At 35.3% G+C, this 23513-nt stretch overlaps 1 protein-coding gene across 1 annotated transcript; it reads right to left on the bottom strand.

Annotated features, from left to right (window-relative positions):
- Positions 1–648: 648 nt before the first annotated feature.
- On the bottom strand, positions 649–1740 carry LOC131624161 (B3 domain-containing transcription factor VRN1-like). Its single transcript, XM_058895134.1, has 4 exons — positions 1669–1740; positions 1220–1583; positions 998–1104; positions 649–915 (listed from the first exon to the last, which is right to left on the bottom strand). Exons 1-4 carry the CDS (start codon positions 1738–1740, stop codon positions 649–651), a joined length of 810 nt encoding a protein of 269 aa, XP_058751117.1.
- Between the last annotated feature and the right edge of the window lie 21773 nt (positions 1741–23513).

The raw sequence follows: 23513 nt of genomic DNA, 5'->3' as shown, positions 1-23513 counted from the left end.
TATAGAGGAACATTCCTCACCTTACCAACCGGTTTTGTAAGGATGAGTAGGTCAAAACTCTAATATGATATCAGAGCCTATCGATCGGACCATGTGCCGTCCACCGTTATTATCCACACACCAAGCCCAAAAAAAATGTTGGGCGTGAGGGGTGTATTAGGAAGATCCTAAAGAGGCACATTGGTTTGAGATAGAGCACTAAGAAATTATTATATAGAGACATTTTTCACCTTACCAACCGATTTTGTAAGGATGAGTAGATGAAAACTCTAATAATAATGTGTATCCTTATTTTAATCAATAGAGTATATCATTAAAGTAATTTCTAAAAATGCAAAATATTGGTTTAAAAAGCTACACTGCTTCTTGGTTATAACTTATAAGTAGTGTTATCATTTGTTAACCATGCACTAGAAACATCATTATATCAAAAGTACTAAAACTCTTCAGGTGGCGGTGGTTGTGATTTGTGATGATTTTCATTCCTTTTCTTTATCAATCCTCGAGTAGCTTCTCTTTTCATTTGAAAAGAATCTACATAAGATGGAAGAACAACCTTATTTATCATATCACCAAAATAAATAATTTGAATCTAAACTTAAACATCAATTAGTCTTACTTGCAGATGTTGAACAATCTGTGTTGACTTCATTCATCTTCTCTAAAGATGTGAACTTGAAAAGTCATATTAGTTTTATGAATGAGCTCAAACTTGCAAACATCTCCAACTTTCAAATTATTGTCCTTTGAGAATTTCCTCCATCCACCAGTGAGTTCAAATTTTAGTCCTGTCGCGATCATCCTAATTCGGTACTTTGCAAGCCAAACTTTTTCATAATTTAATACCTGGAAACAAATATACCCTTTCTTCTTGTCCAAATCAAAGTGAGTCTTGCCAAATATACAAGGTATAGACTGTCAAACAAGAAAAAAATCCAACGTTAATGAATAGGAAAAAAAGACTTAGTTGAAAACAGATTTATAGTCTTAAAATTACCAAAAGAAATCGGCTTCCAACATAAGATTCACCCATGACAACAACAAATGATGGATTGCATGTTTTGAACTCTTCTGCTCTTTCAAGTGTTGTATTCACTTGTTTTCCTGCAAGAACGGAACATCATATACCGCACATAGTTCATGCTAATAAAAACGGGACATTTCTGTTAACTTTTTACTAAACTTCACAACATGTATACAAAAAGATATTAACTTATACCTTTGTGTTTTTTCACACAACTGGTGCTTCCAATTTCAAAGGAGGAATAAGCTTTTCTCGTTTGTCTTACTCTACAATCTTCTTCCGTGTTGACTTCAGCTCTTTTGAAAGGATAGTTTATCTCTAAAGCACTCTTGTCAAATATTCTTACCTCGAAATGAGAAGTGCCTTCATATTTGAAAACAAGAAGATGGCCATGAGATAGAGAATGATATTCTGCAAATTCTTTCCAACCCTTTTCAAACCATATCTTGCCATCACTTTTAACCAAATTTATTTTCCAATCCACACCATTGTGAGTCCTTATACATATAGTTGTTGGTAAACATTGTCCATATTTCTTGACAAACTTAATTGGTATCATCTGTCAAAAAGAGTAGTTCAAATAAGAATGCTATAACATGATGATGTTAGACATAAACTATAAAGAATCGAAATAAAAGACTTACAAGCTTTCCTTGATCAAGACTTTCAGCAAGAATAATCTTGAAAAAATGAATAGGAGTAAATTCACTAGCCATGACCTCTCATGTGCAATGCTTGACCATTGGATTTAAATCTAGTGGCTTATATTACCTTTTCCTCTCTCTTGAAATTAGATGAATCTAAAGGTTTAGATTAAAGCAGAATGAGCAGAAGGAGACATTGAGTTGCAGAGTATCCAAATGCATACATGTATATATATGCAATGATTAGATAACAGTTACAGACAAGACGAATATTAAACGGTTAAGTACCTTTTCTTTAATTTATCATAACTTAATTAAATTCTTTTAAAACTCTCCGCATTAAATTATTTTATAACTTTCCATTTAAATAAATTACGTTTTCCATATTAATTTTTTTATAACACTTCTTATTCTAAAAAAATTATGTAACCCCACCTTTCATGTTTCATGGGATGTTATTAATAAATAAATAATAATTAATTAATAAAATGATTAAATATTTAATAATCGCCTTTTATTCATTTTCACATTTCCATTCACATAATTTAAAGTTATTAAGTCTCTTAGCAATTTTTAGAATCAGATTTCAGAGTAATTTTATAATTATATCCTTTACTTATTTATTTATTATTTATTTTATTTATTTAATTATATTTTACGTTCCAATTATTATTTTTCCTTCAAACTATCCTTATTCCATTAATTTCTTTTTTTTTCAAACCCACCTTTTTTTATTATGAAGATAAGTTCACTACCTGTTTTTTTTTTTTTAATTTATCATAACTTAATTAAATTCTTTTAAAACTTTCCATAATAAAGTTTTTTTTTTTTATAATTTTCCATTCAAAAAAACTTATGTTTCCATATTAAATTCTTTTATAATACTTATCATTCTAAAAAAAAAATGTAACCCACGTTTCATGGAATTAATAAAAGTGTCATATTTTTATTTTATTTAACTATATACTTCCCATTTAAAAAAAATAATGTAACCCCCACGTATGGGAAGTTCCCTCTTTTTATTCTCACAATTCCATTCACGTAATTTTTCATAACCCATTCAAAATAATATAAACTTACATCTACTATGAATTAAATAAAAATAAATTGATAAGTAAATCATATTAATTAATTAAATGGCTATATACTTAATAATCCCATTCCCTCTTTAAATTTTAGTGCAGGTTTTTATAAATTTTCTAATTTTACTTAATGTTTTATTTCTTTTATTTTTTTAATTTTGCTGAAAATATATACGAGCAGTGCTATTTATTACGAAATAATTTAATCAATTTGAAAAAGAAATACAAGAATGTACATACCATTATTTTAGAGAATACTTTTTAATTTATTATAAATTTAATTTCTTTTTTAACAGGAATCATGGAATAATAGTGATAATGAATGGTTGAGATTAATTCTTATCTTTTTTGTTTTTACTTTTTCTTATAAATAGGCTCTGTTTGATAAAATTAGCGGTTTAATATTAAGTTAGCTTATAATTTATAGCTGATAGTTGATGACTGATAACTTATAACTTATAGTTGATGGATGATGACTGATACCTGATAAACTAATTAAAGTGTTTAGTAAAATTAGCGGTTTAACCTAGCTGATAAATGTAAAATGACATAAAAAGATATTTCTTAATTAATAATTAAATATATATTAAAAATAATAAAAATTTATGAGGATAATAATTGAAGAAACATACTAGCATACAAAATAAATTCCTTTGGGGGAAGTGGAGGAAAAGAGAAGAATTCATTGGGTAAAGTGGGAGGATGTTAATTTACCTTTTGAGAAAGGGGGGTTAGGAGTAAAAAATATTGCTTTATTTAATTTGGCTTTCTTAACAAGTGGAGATGGAGAATTCTTGAAGGGAAAAATGTTAGAACATAGTTTGGATCTAATCATATTTTAGTGTTTTGATGATAACAACGAATAAAATTTTGTATAAGCAAACATGGTACTCTAATCATATATTTCTGATTTCAGAAGATGTACTAGTACCAGCACAATCAGAACTTGGAATTAACGTAAAGCTGGATAAATGTAAGAGTTACTCAAAGCCTTCAAGGCAACTTTTGGTACTACACCAAACCGCTGCAAGAACACTTACAATAGAAGTTGAAATACACGCTGAACAGAAGATCACAAGAGTACACTTACAACAGAAGTTGAAATACACGCTCAACAGAAGATCATAAAATAGTATATATGTACAACAGAAGTTGAAATACAAGCTGAACAGAAGATCACAAAGACTGATTTAAAATAAAGCCATTAAAGACACAATTAGTAGTAAAACGAATGAAACACTCCAAAAGCGCAATTCTGAAGGTTGATTGAAGAAGCTATCCACATGAAAATTCTTGGAAGAAAACAAAAGTTGTGGCAAACACACAAACAATTTAATGCTGCAAAAAGGAGTTGAAGTTAACGGGCAAAAATCCTGAAACTATATATACTCACAAACTCCTAAATCAACATAACAATTTCTTACACACAGGAACATAGTTATTCTGAAAAATCATCAAGTGTGAAGAAAAACTCTCTGAAGCAAAGTTCCATACTCATTCTCAAAGTTCATTAAGTTGTACTTAATCTTAGTGAAATATCACAGTTGTGATTACAGCTTTCTAGAAGCAATACTATACACTGTCATCAGAAGTTACGTGGAAACTGGATCCTTGAGAGACCAGTTGGGTCAGGAGTCTCAAGAAGTCTAGGACTAGTTGAGTCTTAGAAGTTGGTTAGTTACAAACAGTTGGTTTGTGCAGAATTGTTAGTCACCAACAGTTTGGCTCGTGCGCTGTATTGTGAGTCACGGCAGTTGGTCGTGCAAGTGTAATCAGGTTCTGATTATAATGGATTAAGTCCTCGCTGAGAGAGGCAAATCACCTTGTTGAGGGTGGACTGGAGGTCGCCTTATTGAGAAGGTGAACTAGGATAAAAATAACTTTGTTTTATGAAGACAATCTTTCTACAACTTTGTTTTGATGAAGACAAGATCTCAATTGCAAAAGGAATGGATCAATACACATGAAAGCACAAGATTCAAGTATTCCAAAAGGAGCTTAAACTTGATTGATCAAAGATATTAAGGTATATGGCATACAAGTCTCTTAATGCATAAACAAGTGTTTTCAAACATCCATACATGTCCCATAAACTTTACAAGACATTAGAAACTCTTCCAAACCTTTAAAAATATGTTTTTGGAGCTTTTTTTACATATGGGATCCGAGTTCCAGTTTGGAGGAACCGGATCCCAGAACCCCCTGCCATATTATTTTGCGCTCCTCATCTCCAAGAACCGAGTTCCACATTCTGGGAACCGGTTCCCCAGTTCATTTTTTCAAATTTTTAGAACGTTGCATATAGGGAACTCAGGTTCTGGATTAAGGGAACCGGTTCCCACGTGAAAATTTTGAAAAATTCTGAATTTCTTCATTTCTTCAAATGGTACCTCTTCACCTTTTATCCTTGCATCCTTCCATACATAATAACCTTTTGAAGGGGTGTCTTAGAGGCTATATAATTCAGATTTTTAGAATTTGTTCTTTACCTCTTTCATTCATATAATTTAAACAATTCAAGTGTCCATATCTTTCACAAAAATCACCAAGTGTCTATACTTCATTTTCATTGAAACTTTGTGCATATATCCTTCACTCAAATTATCAAAGTTTCATATCATACATCCATTGAACACTTGTTTATCATTAAAGGAATTGTGTGCTTGAAAGGGAAGATCAATCAAGTGAGTGATATTTTATTCATCTTCAAAAATTCTTGTAAAAATTCAAATATATTGTTGCTTACTTATTTTCCAGGATTGTTGGAATTAAGTGGGTGCATTGAAAAGGATTGTTCTTCTTGCACTTAGTGTTAAAGATCTTAAAGGTTTAAGAGCCTTTGATCTTTCTATAGGTTAGATAGTAAAGCATCACATTTGGTGTGGATAGGCTTGTACAATCATTCTAACTATAGTTAAATCTCTTTCTTGTGAAAGGGGACTAGAGTACTCTCGGATTGTGAGGGGAACCAGTATATATCGTTGTGTCGTTTATCTTTCCGAATTTATTTGCTTTATCCTCATTCAACCAAACCAGAAAAATAAGAACATACATACCTCTAAAAACCAGAAAAATTTTAAGAACCTAATTCACCCCCTCTTAGGCGCATTTCATACTTACAATTGGCATCAGAGCAGGTTATAGGTAACCTGTTCCTAAAAGATTCAGATGGCTTCTGCAAATTAAAATCTGGTTTTTAGAGACAGTGGTAGCAACAACAAACCTCCATTGTTCTGTGGACAATAATTCGACTTTTGGAAAATTCGTATGAGGGCTCATTTAGAAGCACAAGGAGAAGAAGTATGGGAGGCTGTCTTAGAAGGTCCTCATGTTCCTACAAGTGTCGTCAATGGTGTTGGATCAGATAAACCTAAGACCTCATGGGATGACCACGATAGAAAGAAGGTTCTTGCTAACAAAAAGGATATCAATCTTCTTCATGGAGCACTTAGCATGGGCGAATTCTTTCGTGTTTCGACATGTACAACGGCTAAACAAATATGAGATACACTAGTAGAAACTCATGAAGGAACCGTTGAAGTTAAGAGATCTCGATTAAATACTTTGAGTCAAGAATATGAGTTGTTTAGAATGCAGCCCGGAGAAACCATTCTTGATTTACAAAAGAGATTTGTTCACTTAATAAATCATATAGACGCTCTTGGAAAGAAAATTTCTACTGAGGAACAAAATCTTAAAGTTCTAAGATCCTTAACCAGAGAATGGCAACCAACCAAAGGTAACGGCAATATTTGAGAAGAAGAATCTAACAAAAATGACTTCCGCAACATTGTTCGGAAAACTCCAAGAATACGAAACGGAACTCGGAAGACTTCAAAAGCGTGAAAGTTTAGATTCAAAATCCAAAGGCATTGCTTTGAAAGTAGATTCTATGAACGATGATCCACCGATGGAAGATGAAAATTTCATGCTCCTTGTTAAACGACTTGGTAAGTTCTTTGGTAAAAATAATAAATCATCTCATGTAAAAAGAAAGAACCGTTTCAGGAAAAAGGAGGCTTCCACTTCAACACAAGATGTCACATGTTATGAATGTGGTAAACAAGGTCATATAAAACCAGATTTTCCAAAACTCTCCAAGAATGTGAAGGATAGAAAAACATTTAGAAAGGGGGGGGATTGAATAAGTGTAACTCAAAAACTTGGAAGATAAAAACAATCAACACAATGATTTTTATCCTGGTTCGTTGTTAACCAAACTACTCCAGTCCACCCCCTTAGAGTGATTTACCTCAACTGAGGATTTAATCCACTAATCCAACTGATTACAATGGTTTTCCACTTAGATAATCTTTATGTCTTCTAGAGTCTACAGATCACAACTTGATCACTCTAGGAATCCTTTTACAATCAATGTAAAATAAAGTTTACAAGAGTTTGAATGCTTCTAATAACGTTGTAATCACAACTGTGATATTTCTCTTAAGTTCTAAACTTAACACTTACTAAATATTACAAAGAGTTTGTGAGGTTGAAGATGAAATTCGTAAGCTTTTGAATTTGACAGCGTTTCTATATAATTTGCGCAAGTGTTGTGTATTCAGCTTCTGGACAGAACTTATATTTATAGGCGTTGAGAGGAAATGACCGTTGGGATGCATTTAATGCTTTGCGTGAATAGTACAATGCTGCATTTAATGTTTCACACTTTTGTCAACTACCTCAAGCCTTGCTTTTGCTGCTTTTACTGACTTTTCTTTTGTAGCTTCTAACGTTCCTTTTGTCAGTCAGAGATTAGATGTTATTGCCTTTCATCTTGTACTTTCTTCTGGACTCAGATTTATAGATAACAACGTTTGAATATCAGAGCCATCAGCTTTGGTGCAGAGCATCTTCTGTCTTCTGAACTTCAGAGCTTGTTCTTCTGACTTCCATTCTTCTGATGCTTTCTAGTTCATGTTCTGATTCTGCATGACCATCTTTTGATGTCTCGCTAGAGCATGTTCTAATGAAGCCATCCAGAACTTTCTGAGTCAGTTGCTTCTGAGCGCTGATTTGTGCATACTATTTATATATTTCATAAAATGGAAAATGCAAAGGATTAGAGTACCATATTGTCTTATACAAAATTCATACATAATTTTATCATCAAAACACAGAATATTGATCATAACATTTCTTGTTCTAACAATCTCTCCCTTTTTGATGATGATAAAAAACATATAGAATTGATATGAATTTGTATCCAAAATATCAAATGAAAAAAGACAATTACACAGTTATAGCATAAGCATATAATCAGAGTGTGTGAATATGTCTCCCCCTGAGATTACTAATCTCCCACTGAAATTAATACTAGGAGAATTTATAAATAAAAGACTTCCTTGAGTATTTTTTCATTTTAGTTGAGACTTTCACTTTGAATAGAACTTCAGAACATTCATAGCTTCTCTTCATAGCTTTGAATTTCTCTTTGTGATCACTTGTCTCAGAACTCTTATGTCTTCAGTCTTCTATGTATCTGATCCATCAGAACTTGAGACTTCATGCATTAGAGCTTCTAGGTTTGATCACAACATTTCTTGCTTCTGGACTTGAAGCTTCAGAATACTCAGCTTGCTTCAAATCTTTAGGAGCTTTAGAAATGTTTTTCCCCATGTATTTGCTTCTCATTTTGAGCTTTGTCCAGACTATCTCATCCCTGCAAAAACTATCAAGACAGAAAACTAGCAATACATTTGTTAGGAATGTTGAGACTTAAGCCCAGCAACTGATATTATAAATCAATTCAATTATCACATTTCTCCCCCTTTTTGTCATAAAATCAAAAAGCATAAAAGATTCAGATGAAAAGACACACAGAGTTAAGAAAGAAAAAGATAATATTTTATTGATTAATCATCAGAAGAAAACAATACATAAGCATATGCAAGAAACAGATGCAGAAAACAAAGAAAACAGACTAAGACACAAGACAGACTACGATTGGCTAAACTTAGAAGCGAAGACGGCCAGAAGGTTCTTAATCTCAGAAGTGTCCGCAACTTGCTTCTTAGTAGCTTCTTCCTGAGTCTTCATCAAAGATCTGATCTCAGCGTTGGTGTTATCTTGCTTGTCCAGACGACTAGCCAGGGTTGCTTGATTCAGTTGGAGCTCCTTCATAGTGTTCATCAGAACAGAAACAGAGGAACCAGCAGAAGCAGCATCAAAGCTGTTATCTAGAACAGGATGATTTGCATCAGCTTCAACCATTAGAACATCTTCATGATTTTCCTCAACATGAATATCTTCAGCAGGATGCTCTAGGCCTTGAAGAATTTCAACCAGATTCTGTGGAGCAGTTGGAGTCACAGGTTCTGGAGGATACTCCACTTATGGGTATACCATGCTAGGAGCCTTTTTAGAAGGGTTCTCCTTGAACCAGTTGAACAAAGCCTGAAAATCTCCAATAAGAACTTTTTATGGATGTGGCTTCCACACAACGATTGCGAGAGGATTTTCTTCTTCAAGTTCATCAACAAACTGCTTCTCTTCTAGAGGCTTCCAGTTGGTGATGGGGTGATAGTATCTTCCATCATCATACTGCAGAAAGAATCCAGAAGGACCAGGAGCAGCAGCCAAACATTCTTTTTGAAGATCCAGAAAGTCAGCCTGAATTTCTCTACCAAAAGCTCTCCAGAGCTTCCCAGCAGCTACATGATCCAACTTGGAATCATGAGCAACCTTTAGAACATCTAAACCTGTTCTGACCTTGTTAGATAAAAACTCAAAACTTGCATCCACAGAAGGTTTTAGAGGTTTAGTTCTGGGAGGTGAAAAGGGAGTTTGAAGATTGAGAGAAGAGATTGGCTTATCTGGGTGAGAGAAGGCATATGGTTGAGAAACTCTATCAGGAACAATTAATGTTTCTGAAGAGGGTGGTTGAGAGGATTCAGCTTCATTGTCTGAGTCTAAGACTAAGACAACTGGGTCATAAGTTGGTTTATTCTTACGGGTATATTTCTGCATGAGGTTGGTGAATGAATCAGAATGAGAGGATTCATATGAGGTGAAATTGCAAAACACAGCAGTGTCTACATGAGCATAGTTGGAATGTGGAGGAGGTTGAGAAGTGGATATAGTAGCGTGAGGAGGAATGATGGTGTTTAGGGGTGTGGCTTCAAAAATAGGTTCAGAAATAGGGGGTTCAGAACCAAGAATAGGCGATATGCCTTTAGACTTAGGTGAAGGAGGAGGGGTAGGAACTTTGGTGGTTGGAGGTGGTTTTATAGGGGCTTTTTCTGGAGGAATTTCTTGGGTAGCTTCTATTGATACAAAATTTGAATTTAAAACAGGAGCAGAACCAGGTTCAGAAATTACAATACCTGAAGGTCGTTTCTTCTTCCTAGCAGATCCTTCTCCAACATTTTTCCTTTTCTTCTCCTTCTGCTCAACTTTCTTCTTACCTTTCAAGTCTTCCTTCTCCTTTTCCTTTTCCACTTCTTTCTTTTCTTCCTCTTTCTTTTTCTTATCTTTCTTCTCTTTCTTCCTAGCTTCCTTCTGTTCCTTCTTCTCTTCTTCTTTCGTTTCTTCTTCTTTCTTCTCTTCCTTCTTTTCTTCACTAATTATTGGAAGATCTAACCTTATTTTCGTTCTTCTCTCTTTCTCTTCCACTACTTCTGGAACTTGAGTAGCAGTAGTAGCAAGTTTGTGTTTACTAATCCAAATAGGATCACAATCAGAACCTACTTCCTTGTGCATAGCAATGTATTGAACAATCACTTCTAGAAGTTCATTTCTGAAGAACAGCTCGGAGTCATCCAGAGCAGGACCTCTTCTAGACCTAACTTCAGTGTTCACTTGGGGAGAAGTTCCAATAGATTGAATCAAGCCCATCTTCTTGAGAGTACGAGCATTCCTGGTGCTTCCAATAACAGTGTAAGGATCCTTAATAATGTCAGCCTTCTCTAGATCCTCCACAATCTTTGATTGAATCAGAAGATCTGTGATGATTCTGCCAAAAGGAATGATATTTCTCTTGTACTTTGGATTCTTCTATCTGAATTCATCACTAGAATCCTTCACATGATGCCAAATGTGGTTGAAGATGATGAACGGAAGATCCATTTTTTCCTTTTTACCAATGCAATACAGAATGTATAGTTGGTTCTTGCTGACATAATTTGAAGAAACGTTTGCCTTTCTGTGGTAGATGCAACCCAGAAGAATCTTAGCCAAGACTCTGTAAGAAGGCTTCATCTCTTTTATTTCTGTAGATTCTTTTCCGTCCTTGTAGATTTCTTCATATATAACTTCCCACTCTGTTCTTCCTGGAACAGCTTCAGAAACACCATCAACAGTTTCCAACCCAAACAATTTCCTTAGAAGATTTTCTGTGATGGAGATACGTTCACCATGAATGATGGAGAGAATGGCCTTTGGCATGACAGTTGCATGAACCCATAATTCTTTCACCAAATCTGGATATACAGGACCACACAAACCATAAAAGAACGCCTGTCATCCTTGAAAGGTCATGGCCTCCTTCAGATGAATATCATGAGCTTCTAGATTATCAAAATCAACCATCATCTCACTGATAACTTCTAATTCATTCCAAGGAATATAACATGTTTTCTGTGCAATAAGAAGTTTTTGCTGTTGATCTTGAAGTTGTTGTTGAGAGGATGAACCAACATTTTGCATTGAAGGGGAAGCCATTGAAGCACTTCTGAGACTACTGGGTTTCTTTTTAGGGTTTTTGAATAGAGTGAAGAAGAGGCAGAAATGCATAAACAAGATAATGATGAATGCGTGAAAAGAGGAAAATGAATATGAGATGTGTTTAAATAGCCACGGACGCGAAACAAAATGCAATTTAATTCTGAGAATGAATAGTTACAGAATGCAGAGAATCAAATGCATTTAATGTTGAATGACGTTAGGAGAGATAACGTGAGATTTGAAATGACTTGCCCAGTTACCTAGGGGGGCGTCTCATCAACTGCATGCATGCTTGTCCCTTCAGAATGAACACGTGTTCATCATCTAGAATAGCTGGTGATAGCTGTTTTGCTTTAACAGAAATTCTGAATCAACTTAGACATATGAAATGTTAGTAATAACAAAATTAGAATATCTAAATGAACAACATATCCAGAACATCTGATAAGAAAATAAATAAGCATTTCAAATCTAATCCATATATCAATTCTTCTCATCCTTTCATTCTAGGCATAAATCCATACTGATATTCTTTAGAATGAACTTAAACTTATCTTCAGCAAGGGGTTTTGTGAAGATATCAGCTCACTGATGTTCTGTATCCACAAAGTTTAAAGAAAGGACACCCTTCTGAACATAGTCCCTAATGAAATGATGTTTAATCTTAATATGTTTAGATTTGGAATGTAAGATAGGATTCTTAGATAAACAAATAGCAGAAGTATTATCACAGAACATAGGAATGTTACTCTCATATATCTGATAATCTTTTAGCAGACTCTTCATCCAAAGCATATGTGTACTACATCCAGCAGCAGCAACATATTCTACTTCTATTATAGAGAGGGAAATTGTGGCTTGTTTCTTGCTATACCAAGAGATCAGATGACTTCCCAGAAACTGACAGCTTCCAGAAGTACTTTTCCTTTCAACTCTATCTCCAGCGTAATCAGCATCACAAAATGCTACTAAGTTGTATTCTTCAGATCTTTTGTAGACTAAACCAACATTAGTAATACCTTCCAGATACCTCAGAATTCTCTTAACAACAGTTAAGTGAGATTCTCTAGGATCTGATTGGAACCTAGCACACAGGCATACACTAAATAAAATATCAGGTTTAGAGGCAGTAAGATATAGAAGAGATCCAATCACACCTCTGTAGAGCTTCTGATCTACCTTCTTACTTACCTCATCCTTACCTAATACACACGTTGGATGCATAGGAGTCTTTGCTTCTTTGCTTTCTAAAAGATTAAACTTCTTCAGAAGTTCTTTCACATACTTGGTCTGATGAACATAAGTTCCTTCAGAAGTTTGATTGATCTGGATCCCAAGGAAATACTTGAGTTCTCCCATCACGCTCATTTCAAACCCTTCCTGCATAGACTTAGCAAACTCCTTTCCAATTGTAGCATTAGATGTTCCAAATATGATATCTTCAACATAAATTTGGCAAATTAAAATGTCCTTTTTAAAGGTTTTACAGAAGAGAGTTGTGTCCACTTGTCCTCTAGTGAAACCGTTATCTAGAAGGAAAGAACTTAATCTTTCATACCAAGCTTTGGGAGCTTGCTTCAGGCCATATAAGGATTTCTTTAATTTGAAAACATGTTCTAGACACTTAGAGTCTTCAAAACTAGGTGGTTGATGGACATATACTTCTTCATCTATATAACCATTTAAGAAGGCACTCTTAACATCCATCTAATATAGAGTGATGTTATTCTAAGTGGCAAATGAAATTAATAAGCGAATAGATTCTAACCTGGCCACTGGTGCAAAGGTTTCTTTATAGTCAATACCTTCTTGATGACTATATCCCTGAGCAACCAGACTGGCTTTGTTTCTTACAACTTCTCCTTTCTTGCTTAGCTTGTTTCTGAAGACCCACTTTGTTCCAATGATGTTAAATCCTTTTGGTCTTGGAACCAGATCCCAAACATCATTCCTTGTAAACTGATTTAGTTCTTCTTGCATGGGAATTATCTAGTCAGCATCCTCCAGAGCTTGATCAATAGAAGTTAGCTCGATCAGAGATACTAGACCAAATTGACATTCTGCATTGTTCTTAAGGAATGCTCTTGTTCTGATAGGATCATCTTTCTTTCCAATGATAACATCTTCTGGATGAGCAGAGTTGAGTCTAGAAGATCTCCTGGGTGCTGGCTCTTTAGATATTCTGAGATTCTCTAAAGAGGTAGCAACTTGATCTTCTGAAACTTTGCTTCTGGGTTCTTCATGATCTGAGTTAGAGATTTCTATATCTACAAAATTCTCAAATTGCTTTGGCTTTTCATGACCAAGCTTATCATCAAATCTGATATTGATTGATTCTTCAACTACAAGATTTTCAGTATTGTATATTCTGTAGCCTTTTGAGGGTTCACAATATCCAAGTAGAAAACACTTCTGAGCTTTAGAATCAAACTTATGCAGATGATCTTTAGTGTTCAGAATATAGCATACACATCCAAATGGATGGAAATTAGAAATGTTGGGCTTTTTGTTCTTCCACAATTCATAAGGAGTCTTATTTAGAATAGGTCTTATGGAGATTCTATTCTAAATATAACATGCAGTGTTAATTGCTTCTGCCCAGAAATGCTTAGCCATATTGGTTTCATTGATCATGGTTTTGGCCATTTCTTGTAGAGTCCTATTCTTTAGTTCTACAACTTCATTTTGCTGTGGAGTTCTAGGACAAGAGAAATCATGGGCAATACCGTTTTCTTAGAAATAAATTTCAAAGAATCTGTTCTCAAATTCACCACCATGATCACTTCTGACCTTTATGATTTTGCATTCCTTCTCAGATTGAATCTGAGTGCAGAAGTCAAAGAACACAGTATGAGACTCATCCTTGTGTTTCAAGAACTTTACCCATGTCCATCTGCTATAGTCGTCTAGGATGACTAATCCATATTTCTTCCCTCTGATTGATGTTGTTTTGACTGGGCCAAAAATATCAATGTGCAGAAGTTATAGCGGCCTAGAGGAAGAGACAAAATTTTTAGACTTGAATGCAGGTTTTGAAAACTTCTCTTTCTGACATGCTTCGCAAAGATCATCTGATTTATATTTCAGATTAGGGAGTCCTCTGACCAGATTAAGTTATTAATCTGAGAAATCTTTCTCAAACTAGCATGACCTAATCTTCAGTGCCAGACCCACTGCTCTTCACTAACAGACATAAGGCAAGTAACCTTTTGATTATTAAGATCAGAAAGATCAATCTTATAAATGTTGTTCTTTCTCTTGCCTGTAAATAGGATTGAGCCATCCTTCTGACTAATAGCTTTACAATACTTTTGATTGAAGATTATGTCATAACCATTATCACTTAATTGACTTATGGACAATAGGTTATGAGCTAATCCATCTACTAAAAGAACATTAGTTATAGAGGGAGAGTTACCAATGCATGTGGTTCCAGAACCAATAATTTTTCCCTTCTGGTTCCCTCCAAACTTAACTTCTCCAGCAGATTTAAGCTTCGGGTCTTGGAACATAGACCTTCTTCCCGTCATGTGTCGTGAGCACCCATAGTCCAGGTACCATGACATGTTTGCCTTTGTCTTTTGAGCCTTGAAGGAGATCTGCAATAGGGATAATCTTTTCCTTAGGTACCCACATTATTTTGGGTCCTTTTGGGTTAGTCCTTCTCAAGTTCTGATTGAACTGAGATTTAGCAAGAGGTTTAACAAAAGATTTTCTATATTGTGTACCAACCTGTTCTTGGTGTGTGTTATGTGGAAACTCTTAGCAAGTGATGTGTGCCTAATATCATAAGAATGGCCATACTTGAACTGATCATACAGAGGTTTGTATGTGATAATCATCTCATCAATAGGTTCAAGTTTATATGGGGTTTCACCCTTATAGCCTATGTCTATTCTCTTGTTTCCACTTACACCATATATCATAGAGGCTAGCTACCTTCTTCCTATATCTCTAGATAGAAACTTTCTGAAACTCAAGTCATATTCCTTAAGAATATTGTTCACACTTGGAATAGACTTTTCTAAACTTGAAGATGATTCAGCATTTTCTATTTCAAGTTTCTTAGTTTCAAATGCAAAGAGCTTTCTCAGCTTTTTGTATTTGATACTAAGTTTATCCTTGATTTTTAGAAGTTCAGTTAAGCTGGAAACTAGCTCATCTCTAGAAAGTTCGAAAAATACCTCTTCAGAATCTGAGTCTGATGTGGATTCTGATACTTCATCAACAGTGGCCATCGGTGCTATGTTTGCCTGCTCATCTTCAAAGTCTGACTCTTGATCAGAAGAATCTGAGTCATACCAAGTAGCCATTAAACCTTTCTTCTTTTCAAACTTTTTCTTGGGCTTTTCCCTCTGAAGCTTTGGACACTCATTCTTGTAATGTCCATGTTGCTTACATTCATAGCACGTCACCTTCTTCTTGTCAGATCTTCTGTGTCCAGAAGATTCTCCTTTTTCAGGCCTTTTGATGTTCTTGAAGTTCTTGAACTTTCTCTGCTTGCTATTCCAGAGTTGATTTACTCTTCTGGATATTAGAGATAGTTCATCTTCTTCCTCTTCTAATTCTGACTCTTCAGAATCTTATTCTTCGGCCTGAAAAGCATTAGTACATTTTTTATTACTAGATTTTAATGCAATAGACTCACCTTTCTTCTGAGGTTCATTTGCATCCAGCTCAATTTCATGACTCCTCAGGGCACTGATCAGATCCTCAAGAGACACTTCATTCAGATTCTTGGCAATCTTGAATGCAGTCACCATGGGTCCCCATCTTCTGGGTAAGCTTCTGATGATCTTCTTTACATGATCAGCTTTGGTGTAGCCTTTATCTAGCACTCTCAATCCAGCAGTCAGAGTCTGGAATCTGGAAAACATTGCTTCAATGTTCTCATCTTCCTCCATCTTGAATGCTTCATACTTCTGTATTAGAGCCAAGCCTTTGTCTCCTTTACTTGAGCATTACCCTCATGAGTCATCTTTAAGGATTCAAAGATATCATGAGTTGTTTCTCTGTTTGTTATCTTCTCATAGTCAGCATGAGAGATATCATTTAACAAAATGGTTCTAGACTTGTGATGATTCTTGAAGTCTTTCTTTTGAGCATCACTCATGGCTTGTCTAGAAATCTTGACACCTTGAGCATTTACAGGATGTGTGTAACCATCCAGCACTAGATCCCATAAGTCACCATCTTGACAAAGAAAGTAACTTTCGAGTCTATCTTTCCAATACTCAAAGTTTTCACCATCAAATACTGGTGGTCTATTATATCCATTGAAGCTATTGCTTCCATTACCATTGTTGTTTTGTTTAGGAGTAGGAGTAGATGAAGTTGTTTCAACCATTTTAACTTTGTGTTTTTCTCCCTGAATCTTTTGTCTAACACGGTTAAGTGCTTGCACCTAGAACCAGTGCTCTGATGCCAATTGAAGGATAGAAAAACACTTAGAAAGGGGGGATTGAATAAGTGTAACTCAAAAACTTGGAAGATAAAAACAATCAACACAATGATTTTTATCCTGGTTCGTTGTTAACCAAACTACTCCAGTCCACCCCCTTAGAGTGATTTACCTCAACTGAGGATTTAATCCACTAATCCAACTGATTACAATGATTTTCCACTTAGATAACCTCTAAGTCTTCTGGAGTCTACAGATCACAACTTGATCACTCTAGGAATCCTTTAACAATTAATGTAAAATAAAGTTTACAAGAGTTTGAATGCTTCTAATAAAGCTGTAATCACAAATGTGATATTTCTCTTAAGTTCTAAACTTAACACTCACTAAATATCACAAAGAGTTTGCGAGGTTGAAGATGAAGTTCGTAAGCTTTTGAATTTGACAGCGTTTCTGTTTATTTTGCGCAAGTGTTGTGTATTCAGCTTCTGGACAGAACTTTTATTTATAGGCGTTGAGAGGAAATGACCGTTGGGATACATTTAATGCTTTGTGTGAATAGTACAACGCGGCATTTAATGTTTCACATTTTTGTCAACTACCTCGAGCCTTGCTTTTGCTGGTTCTACTGACTTTGCCTTTTGTAGCTTCTAACGTTCCTTTTGTCAGTCAGAGATTAGACGTTACAGCCTTTCATCTTGTACTTTCTTCTGGACTCAGAATTGTAGATAACAACGTTTGAATATCAGAGCCATCAGCTTTGGTGCAGAGCATCTTATGTCTTTTGACTTTGAGGAGCTTGAGCGTGATACCATCAGAACTTCAGAGCTTGTTCTTCTGACTTCCATTCTTCTGATGCTTTCAAGTTCATGTTCTGATTCTGCATGACCATCTTCTGATGTCTTGCCAGAGCATGTTCTGATGAAGCCATCTAGAACTTTCTGACTCAGTTGCTTCTGAGTGCTAATTTGTGCATAATTCATACATAATTCATTAGAGTACCACATTATCTTATACAAAATTCATACGTAATGTTATCATCAAAACACAGAATATTGATCAGAACATTTCTTGTTCTAACAGAATAGTGGTGTCAAAGGCAAAAAGGACTTCAAGAATAAAAAGGCCTATGTTGCATGGGAAGATAATGAGATAAGTTCATCATCCGATTCGGATAGCGACAAAAGTGCAAATCTAGCATTGATGGCTTCACACCATTCTAATGATGAGAACAATGAGGTTTTTAATGAATTCTCTATTTTCGATAATGATGCACAAGGTGCCATAAATGAATTATTGAATGAATGAAAAATGTTATATAGAACCATATCAACTCAAGAGAAACAAATCAAAACTCTTGAAGAGAAAATGGATACCATGTGTTGCAACCTGCCCTAAAAATTAAGCTTTTAGAGTCGCCACCTATTCTACCAGGGTGAATAGGAAACCCTATGCAGTTAAGAGATCGGGGTAAGATTATTATAATCAGGTCGAGGGAAGGTGTTAGGCACACTCAACCCTTTCCTCAGGTTTCGAATTAAGGTAACAGTTTTATGGCTAGAATTATTAAGGTTAATAGCTAAAGAAATGAAAAGGGTGAACGATAAGATTTGAACCTGATTAGAATTTTGAGGAAGGGGACTCGCCTTGTTACCAAGTGCCTACGTATCTCCTTAGGGAGAATTAGATTCAACGTAGTTCGGGCACAGGGTTGTACGCCTTTGAATTTGATATGATATGGTTTGAAGGCTTTTTGAATGGCCTTGTCGTAGTTTTTTTGAAATGCGAAGTTCGTAGGTATTTTGAATTACCTTATCGTAGATTTGTAAATCGCAGTATTGAAGAGATAAAATCCGTAGTTTTGTGGTTTAGTGTGTTTTAAATGTTTGGCGTACAACCATGGTTTGATGTGTTTTCGGTAGGTGCGATGATGAATAGATTTGATCATTATAGTTAACGAATTATATGATGTATTGCTGGTTTTTCTGACTGATAGATTCGATCGTCACGAACAGCAAATAAAGTGTGTTTTAATTTTGTATAATTAAATTATGAGTTTTATCATTGCCTCTCATAACTAATAGATTCGGTTATTACATGACAACGAATTCAGTTATTTACGTTTTTTTATTTTATCTCTAGCCAATGCGACTAATAGATTTAGTCGGATCGAGGAAAGAATTAGACAAGAATTAATTGAATTAGCGTTAAATACGTAAATTAATTCGATTAAATTTATTTCTCGCCAATGCGACTAATAGGTATAGTCGGATAGAGGAAAAAATTAATTAATCAAGGAAGAATTAATGTTTTTTTGCCAAATGGTAGTGGGATTGAGCAAACCCTAATGCATTGATACTTTCTAGGGTTTTTTTGCGATTTAATAGTTAAAACTAATTAAATAAATTAATCGAATAATCGACATAATCGGGGAAAATAATAATCCTCAATAGTCATAACCCAAATCCTAAAGAGGAGTGGAATAAAATTGTAGTCAAAGGGAGAGGGGACTATTGCTTGGTGGAAAAATTGAAAATCCTTAAAAGTCGGATCTCTTGGTGGAATAAAACGGTTTATGGTTGGATTGACCTCAAGATTGACAAAGACGTGAGAGAGATGCATTCTTTAGATAACTTGTTTGTTCATTTTGCAGGTAATGTTCCGGAAGAGGTTGTTGAGAAAAGATTGAAATTGGTGGAGGACTTTTGGAGTAATCTTAACAAAAAAGAAGGGTTTCTTAGATTAAAGTCGAGGCAACTTTGGCTCACCGAGGGGGATGATAACACTCGCTTTTTTCATAATTCATTAAAAGATAGAAGAAGAAGGAACTCTTTATGCACCGTGGAGACTAGGGGGGGTAGAATGGAAGAGGTCAAGGATATCAAAGACTTTGTTTTCAAGCATTTTGAAGATTTTTTTAAAGAAGAGGTGTGTACTAGACCGGAACCACATGGGATTGATTTGAAAGTGTTATCTATAGGGGATTCATTGGATCTCGAAAAACCTTTTTCCGAGAACGAGATCAAGGATGCTATTTGGTCGTGTGACGGGAATAAAAGCCCGGGGCCGGACGGATTCTCCATGGAGTTTTTCAAAACTTTTTGGCATATCCTTAAAGAAGATTTGATGAAGCTTTGCAATGATTTTTTCTTAAAAGGCACACTTGTTAAAGCTATTTCTTCTTCTTTTCTTGCGCTAATTCCTAAAAAGAAGAACCCTCAAGAGTTGTCCGAATATCGCCCTATTTGTTTAGTGGGGAGTATCTACAAGATCCTTTCAAAGGTTTTGGCGGCAAGAATGAGGGGTGTTTTGAATTCTTTGATCTCTACCAATCAAACCGCCTTTGTTCCGGGTAGAAGTATGATGGATGGAGTTTTATTGGTTAATGAGATTCTTGATTGGGCTAAAAGAAAAAAGAGGGGGTGTCTATTACTTAAAGTGGACTTTGAAAAGGCTTATGACTCTATTTCTTGGAACTATCTTAGATGGATAATGAGAAGAATGGGGTTTGGGAATAGATGGATGAATTGGATGGAATCTTGCATCTTCACTAGTCACATGTCCGTTTTGGTGAATGGAAGTGCTACCAAAGAGTTTAAAGTTCATCGTGGTCTTCGTCAAGGTGATCCGATTTCGCCTTTTCTATTTGTTATAGCTATGGAAGGACTTAGTGCTCTCATGAGGAAATCGGTAGAGGTGGGGGATTTCCAACCTTTCAAAATAGGTGAACATGATTTTGTGGATATCCTTCAATTTGCGGACGACACCGTAATTTTAGGAGAACCTACAAGTAACAACCTTTGGAGCATGAAAGTGATTTTGAGAGGTTTTGAGCTTGTTTCCGGATTGAAAATTAATTTCCACAAAAGTAATATCTTTGGTACTAATATTGGAGATTGGTTACTTCATTCGGCTACTTCTTTCTTATCTTGCAAAAAAGGATCTTTTCCTTTTAAATTCCTTGGTATTTGGGTTGGAGAAAGAGCTAACAAGTCGAAGGTGTGGAAGGATGTGGTTAATAATATCAAGGCAAGATTGTCGAGGTGGAAGGGGCGAAACATTTCAATAGGTGGAAGGGTGACTCTTATTGGGTCGGTGCTTAACGCAATCCCAATTTTTACCCTTTCTTTTTATAAAGCTCCGAGCAAGATTATCAAAGAGATTAGAGGTCTTCTTAGTAATTTTTTGTGGAACGGGAATGCAAATAAAAAAGGTATTCATTGGGTGAAGTGGGAGAATGTTTGCAAACCTAAGGAGAAAGGTGGTCTAGGCATTAGAGATGTTGGTGATATGAATAGAGCTCTTCTTCTCAAATGGAAGTGGAGAATTTTGAAGGAGGATAATGCTATTTGGAGTAGATTTCTACTCTTGAGATACGGCAATCCGAAATTCAAAGTGCTTGCTTCGTGTGGGGATGTTCTAAATCCGGACGATTCTAGTTGGTGGAGAGATATCATTCTTAATGATTTCAATGAGGCGGATAGTGTAGAAGGATTTTCCGATTGGATTAATTGTGAGTGCAAGAATGGAAACAACATTCTTTTTTGGCATAGTTGTTGGTTGGGCGATCAAACTCTCCGTGAATCCTTTCCACATTTGTTCGATCTTTCAACCAACAAACTTTGCAAGGTGAGTGATATCATATCTTGGAATAGTGGTGCTTTTACTTGGAATTTTAACGACCTTTTCGATATCATCGGAATGACTACCTTGAATTTGTCTCCCCTTTTTCCTAACCATAATGGCACCGTCTCGGATTTGTGTACTCAATTGAGGGATTTAAAAGACTCATTGGAGAGCATCATTCCGATCATGTCGGACAACGATGTTTTTCATTGGAAATTAAATTCTTCCGGTGATTTCTCGGTTGCAAGTGTGAATAGCTTGGTTTCTAATGCCAAAGAGAACGCTTGGACAATCGACATTATCAAGTTGTTGGAAACTATGTGGAAGGCTAAGGCTCCGAAAAAGGTTCATATTTTTTCTTGGAGATTCTTTATTGACCGACTTCCTTTAAAAGATCTATTGCTTCATAGGGGGGTCTCTAATTTAACCTCTCCCGATTGTGTTCTTTGTTCTAATCATCCGGAAACTTCGCAACACCTTTTCTTTCGTTGTTCCGTTACGAAGGCGGTGTGGGACAAAGTTCATAATTGGTTGGGAGATGAAGTGGAGGTAAATTTGGAAGAGTTCAAGAGTTTTGGTTGCTTACAAGAAAAGGTGAAGACTCACAACAATAGAATTAAATTAAATTCCATTTGGTTGGCAATTATTTGGTGTATTTGGTTGATGAGAAACGCTATTATCTTTGAGAACGCTACCTATAGCTTCGAAACGATAATCTCCAACATTTTGTTTTACTCTTGGAGATGGTTAGGTGGTAGTGAGTATACCTCTAGGACATCCTTTTATGATTGGTATAAATTACCTTTAAACTGTTTCAACTCTTTATAGAGTTTCTTTGTAAGGGTTGCACCCCTAGTGCGATATCTTATAAAATTGCTTATTAAAAAAAAAAAAAAAGATTACCCTAATCCTATTTAAATAAATCGGTTAAATTAATTAATTAACTTTCAACCTAAACAATTAATATAACAAAATAAATAATAAAATGAATATATATATATATATATATATATATATATAAAGAAACCTGGCAGTACTCCAGCGCGGCTGCTCCCTGAATGTACATGGTACGCTTGCATCCCTGTGCATTCGATCTGGAGTTTTTGAAGATCATGTGGTTATGCTGTGAGACCGTATGGTGGACGCGCGTTGATTGTATGCACCGGATCCGTGAGCAGATTAAAACATGCTGGTTATCAAAAAATACCATGTCACGCATAGGGTTCGAACCCCTGTTCTTCCCTTCGCCAGTAAGAGCATCTTGCCAACTCCACCATGCATGTTCGCTGTTTAACAAATACGCCATATGCAAAATATACAAAACAAAACGAATTAAATTTTGAAAACTAGAATCTTGCGCCCAGCCTGTTCGTCTTCTTCGTGAGGGTTCTTTTTTTTTAAAATGCATACTTCTACCTACGGCCTCAAAGCGTAGCCATAAGTCTTTCCCCTCTAAAACCTGCGATCCAGCATCAAACAACAACAAATAATAACCCAGATCAAGTTCAAATACTATTCCGAATCTAATGATCTCTTTAATTTTGTCTAATTTTGCCTTAAACTGAAAAATCCCAATTTGAAGCTCCTAAACCTTATCAATGGCAAATTTCTTAATCCTGCAACAAAACTCAAAATAAATGATCCAGATAGCTTGTAAACAGAATTATGAACATGTTTATACACTCAAATACGACTTAGGATTCATTTATGAACGAATTCAGACACAAAGAAAATTTGACATAAACATGAACACAAGGAGATGTTTTAGTCCGTTCCGGTTGATGATGAAGATTGGTTCTCGTCCAGGAAACTCCACAGAATCAATTGTGATGCCTGATTTTGTATAAATCCAAACAGATTCTTGTCCTCTACCCCTCTGTTTCACGATTTTCACAAGCCTTTTAATGAGGTCCTTTTTTCTTCCTGCAAAAGATAGTTATCTACATACAAGACTTAAAATAAGGGTTAGTCCTTGTATTCTTCTTTTTTCCCTCCTTTTGAATAGAAAAATTGGCCTCTTTTTATAATACACAAATTAGGGTTTTCTACATCTTAATGGGCCTATTCTCTAA

This window comes from Vicia villosa, unplaced genomic scaffold, assembly GCF_029867415.1.
Source record: "Vicia villosa cultivar HV-30 ecotype Madison, WI unplaced genomic scaffold, Vvil1.0 ctg.000107F_1_1, whole genome shotgun sequence".
In the NCBI taxonomy this organism is placed as follows: domain Eukaryota; kingdom Viridiplantae; phylum Streptophyta; class Magnoliopsida; order Fabales; family Fabaceae; genus Vicia; species Vicia villosa.
This window is presented reverse-complemented; position numbering and strand designations above follow the sequence as displayed.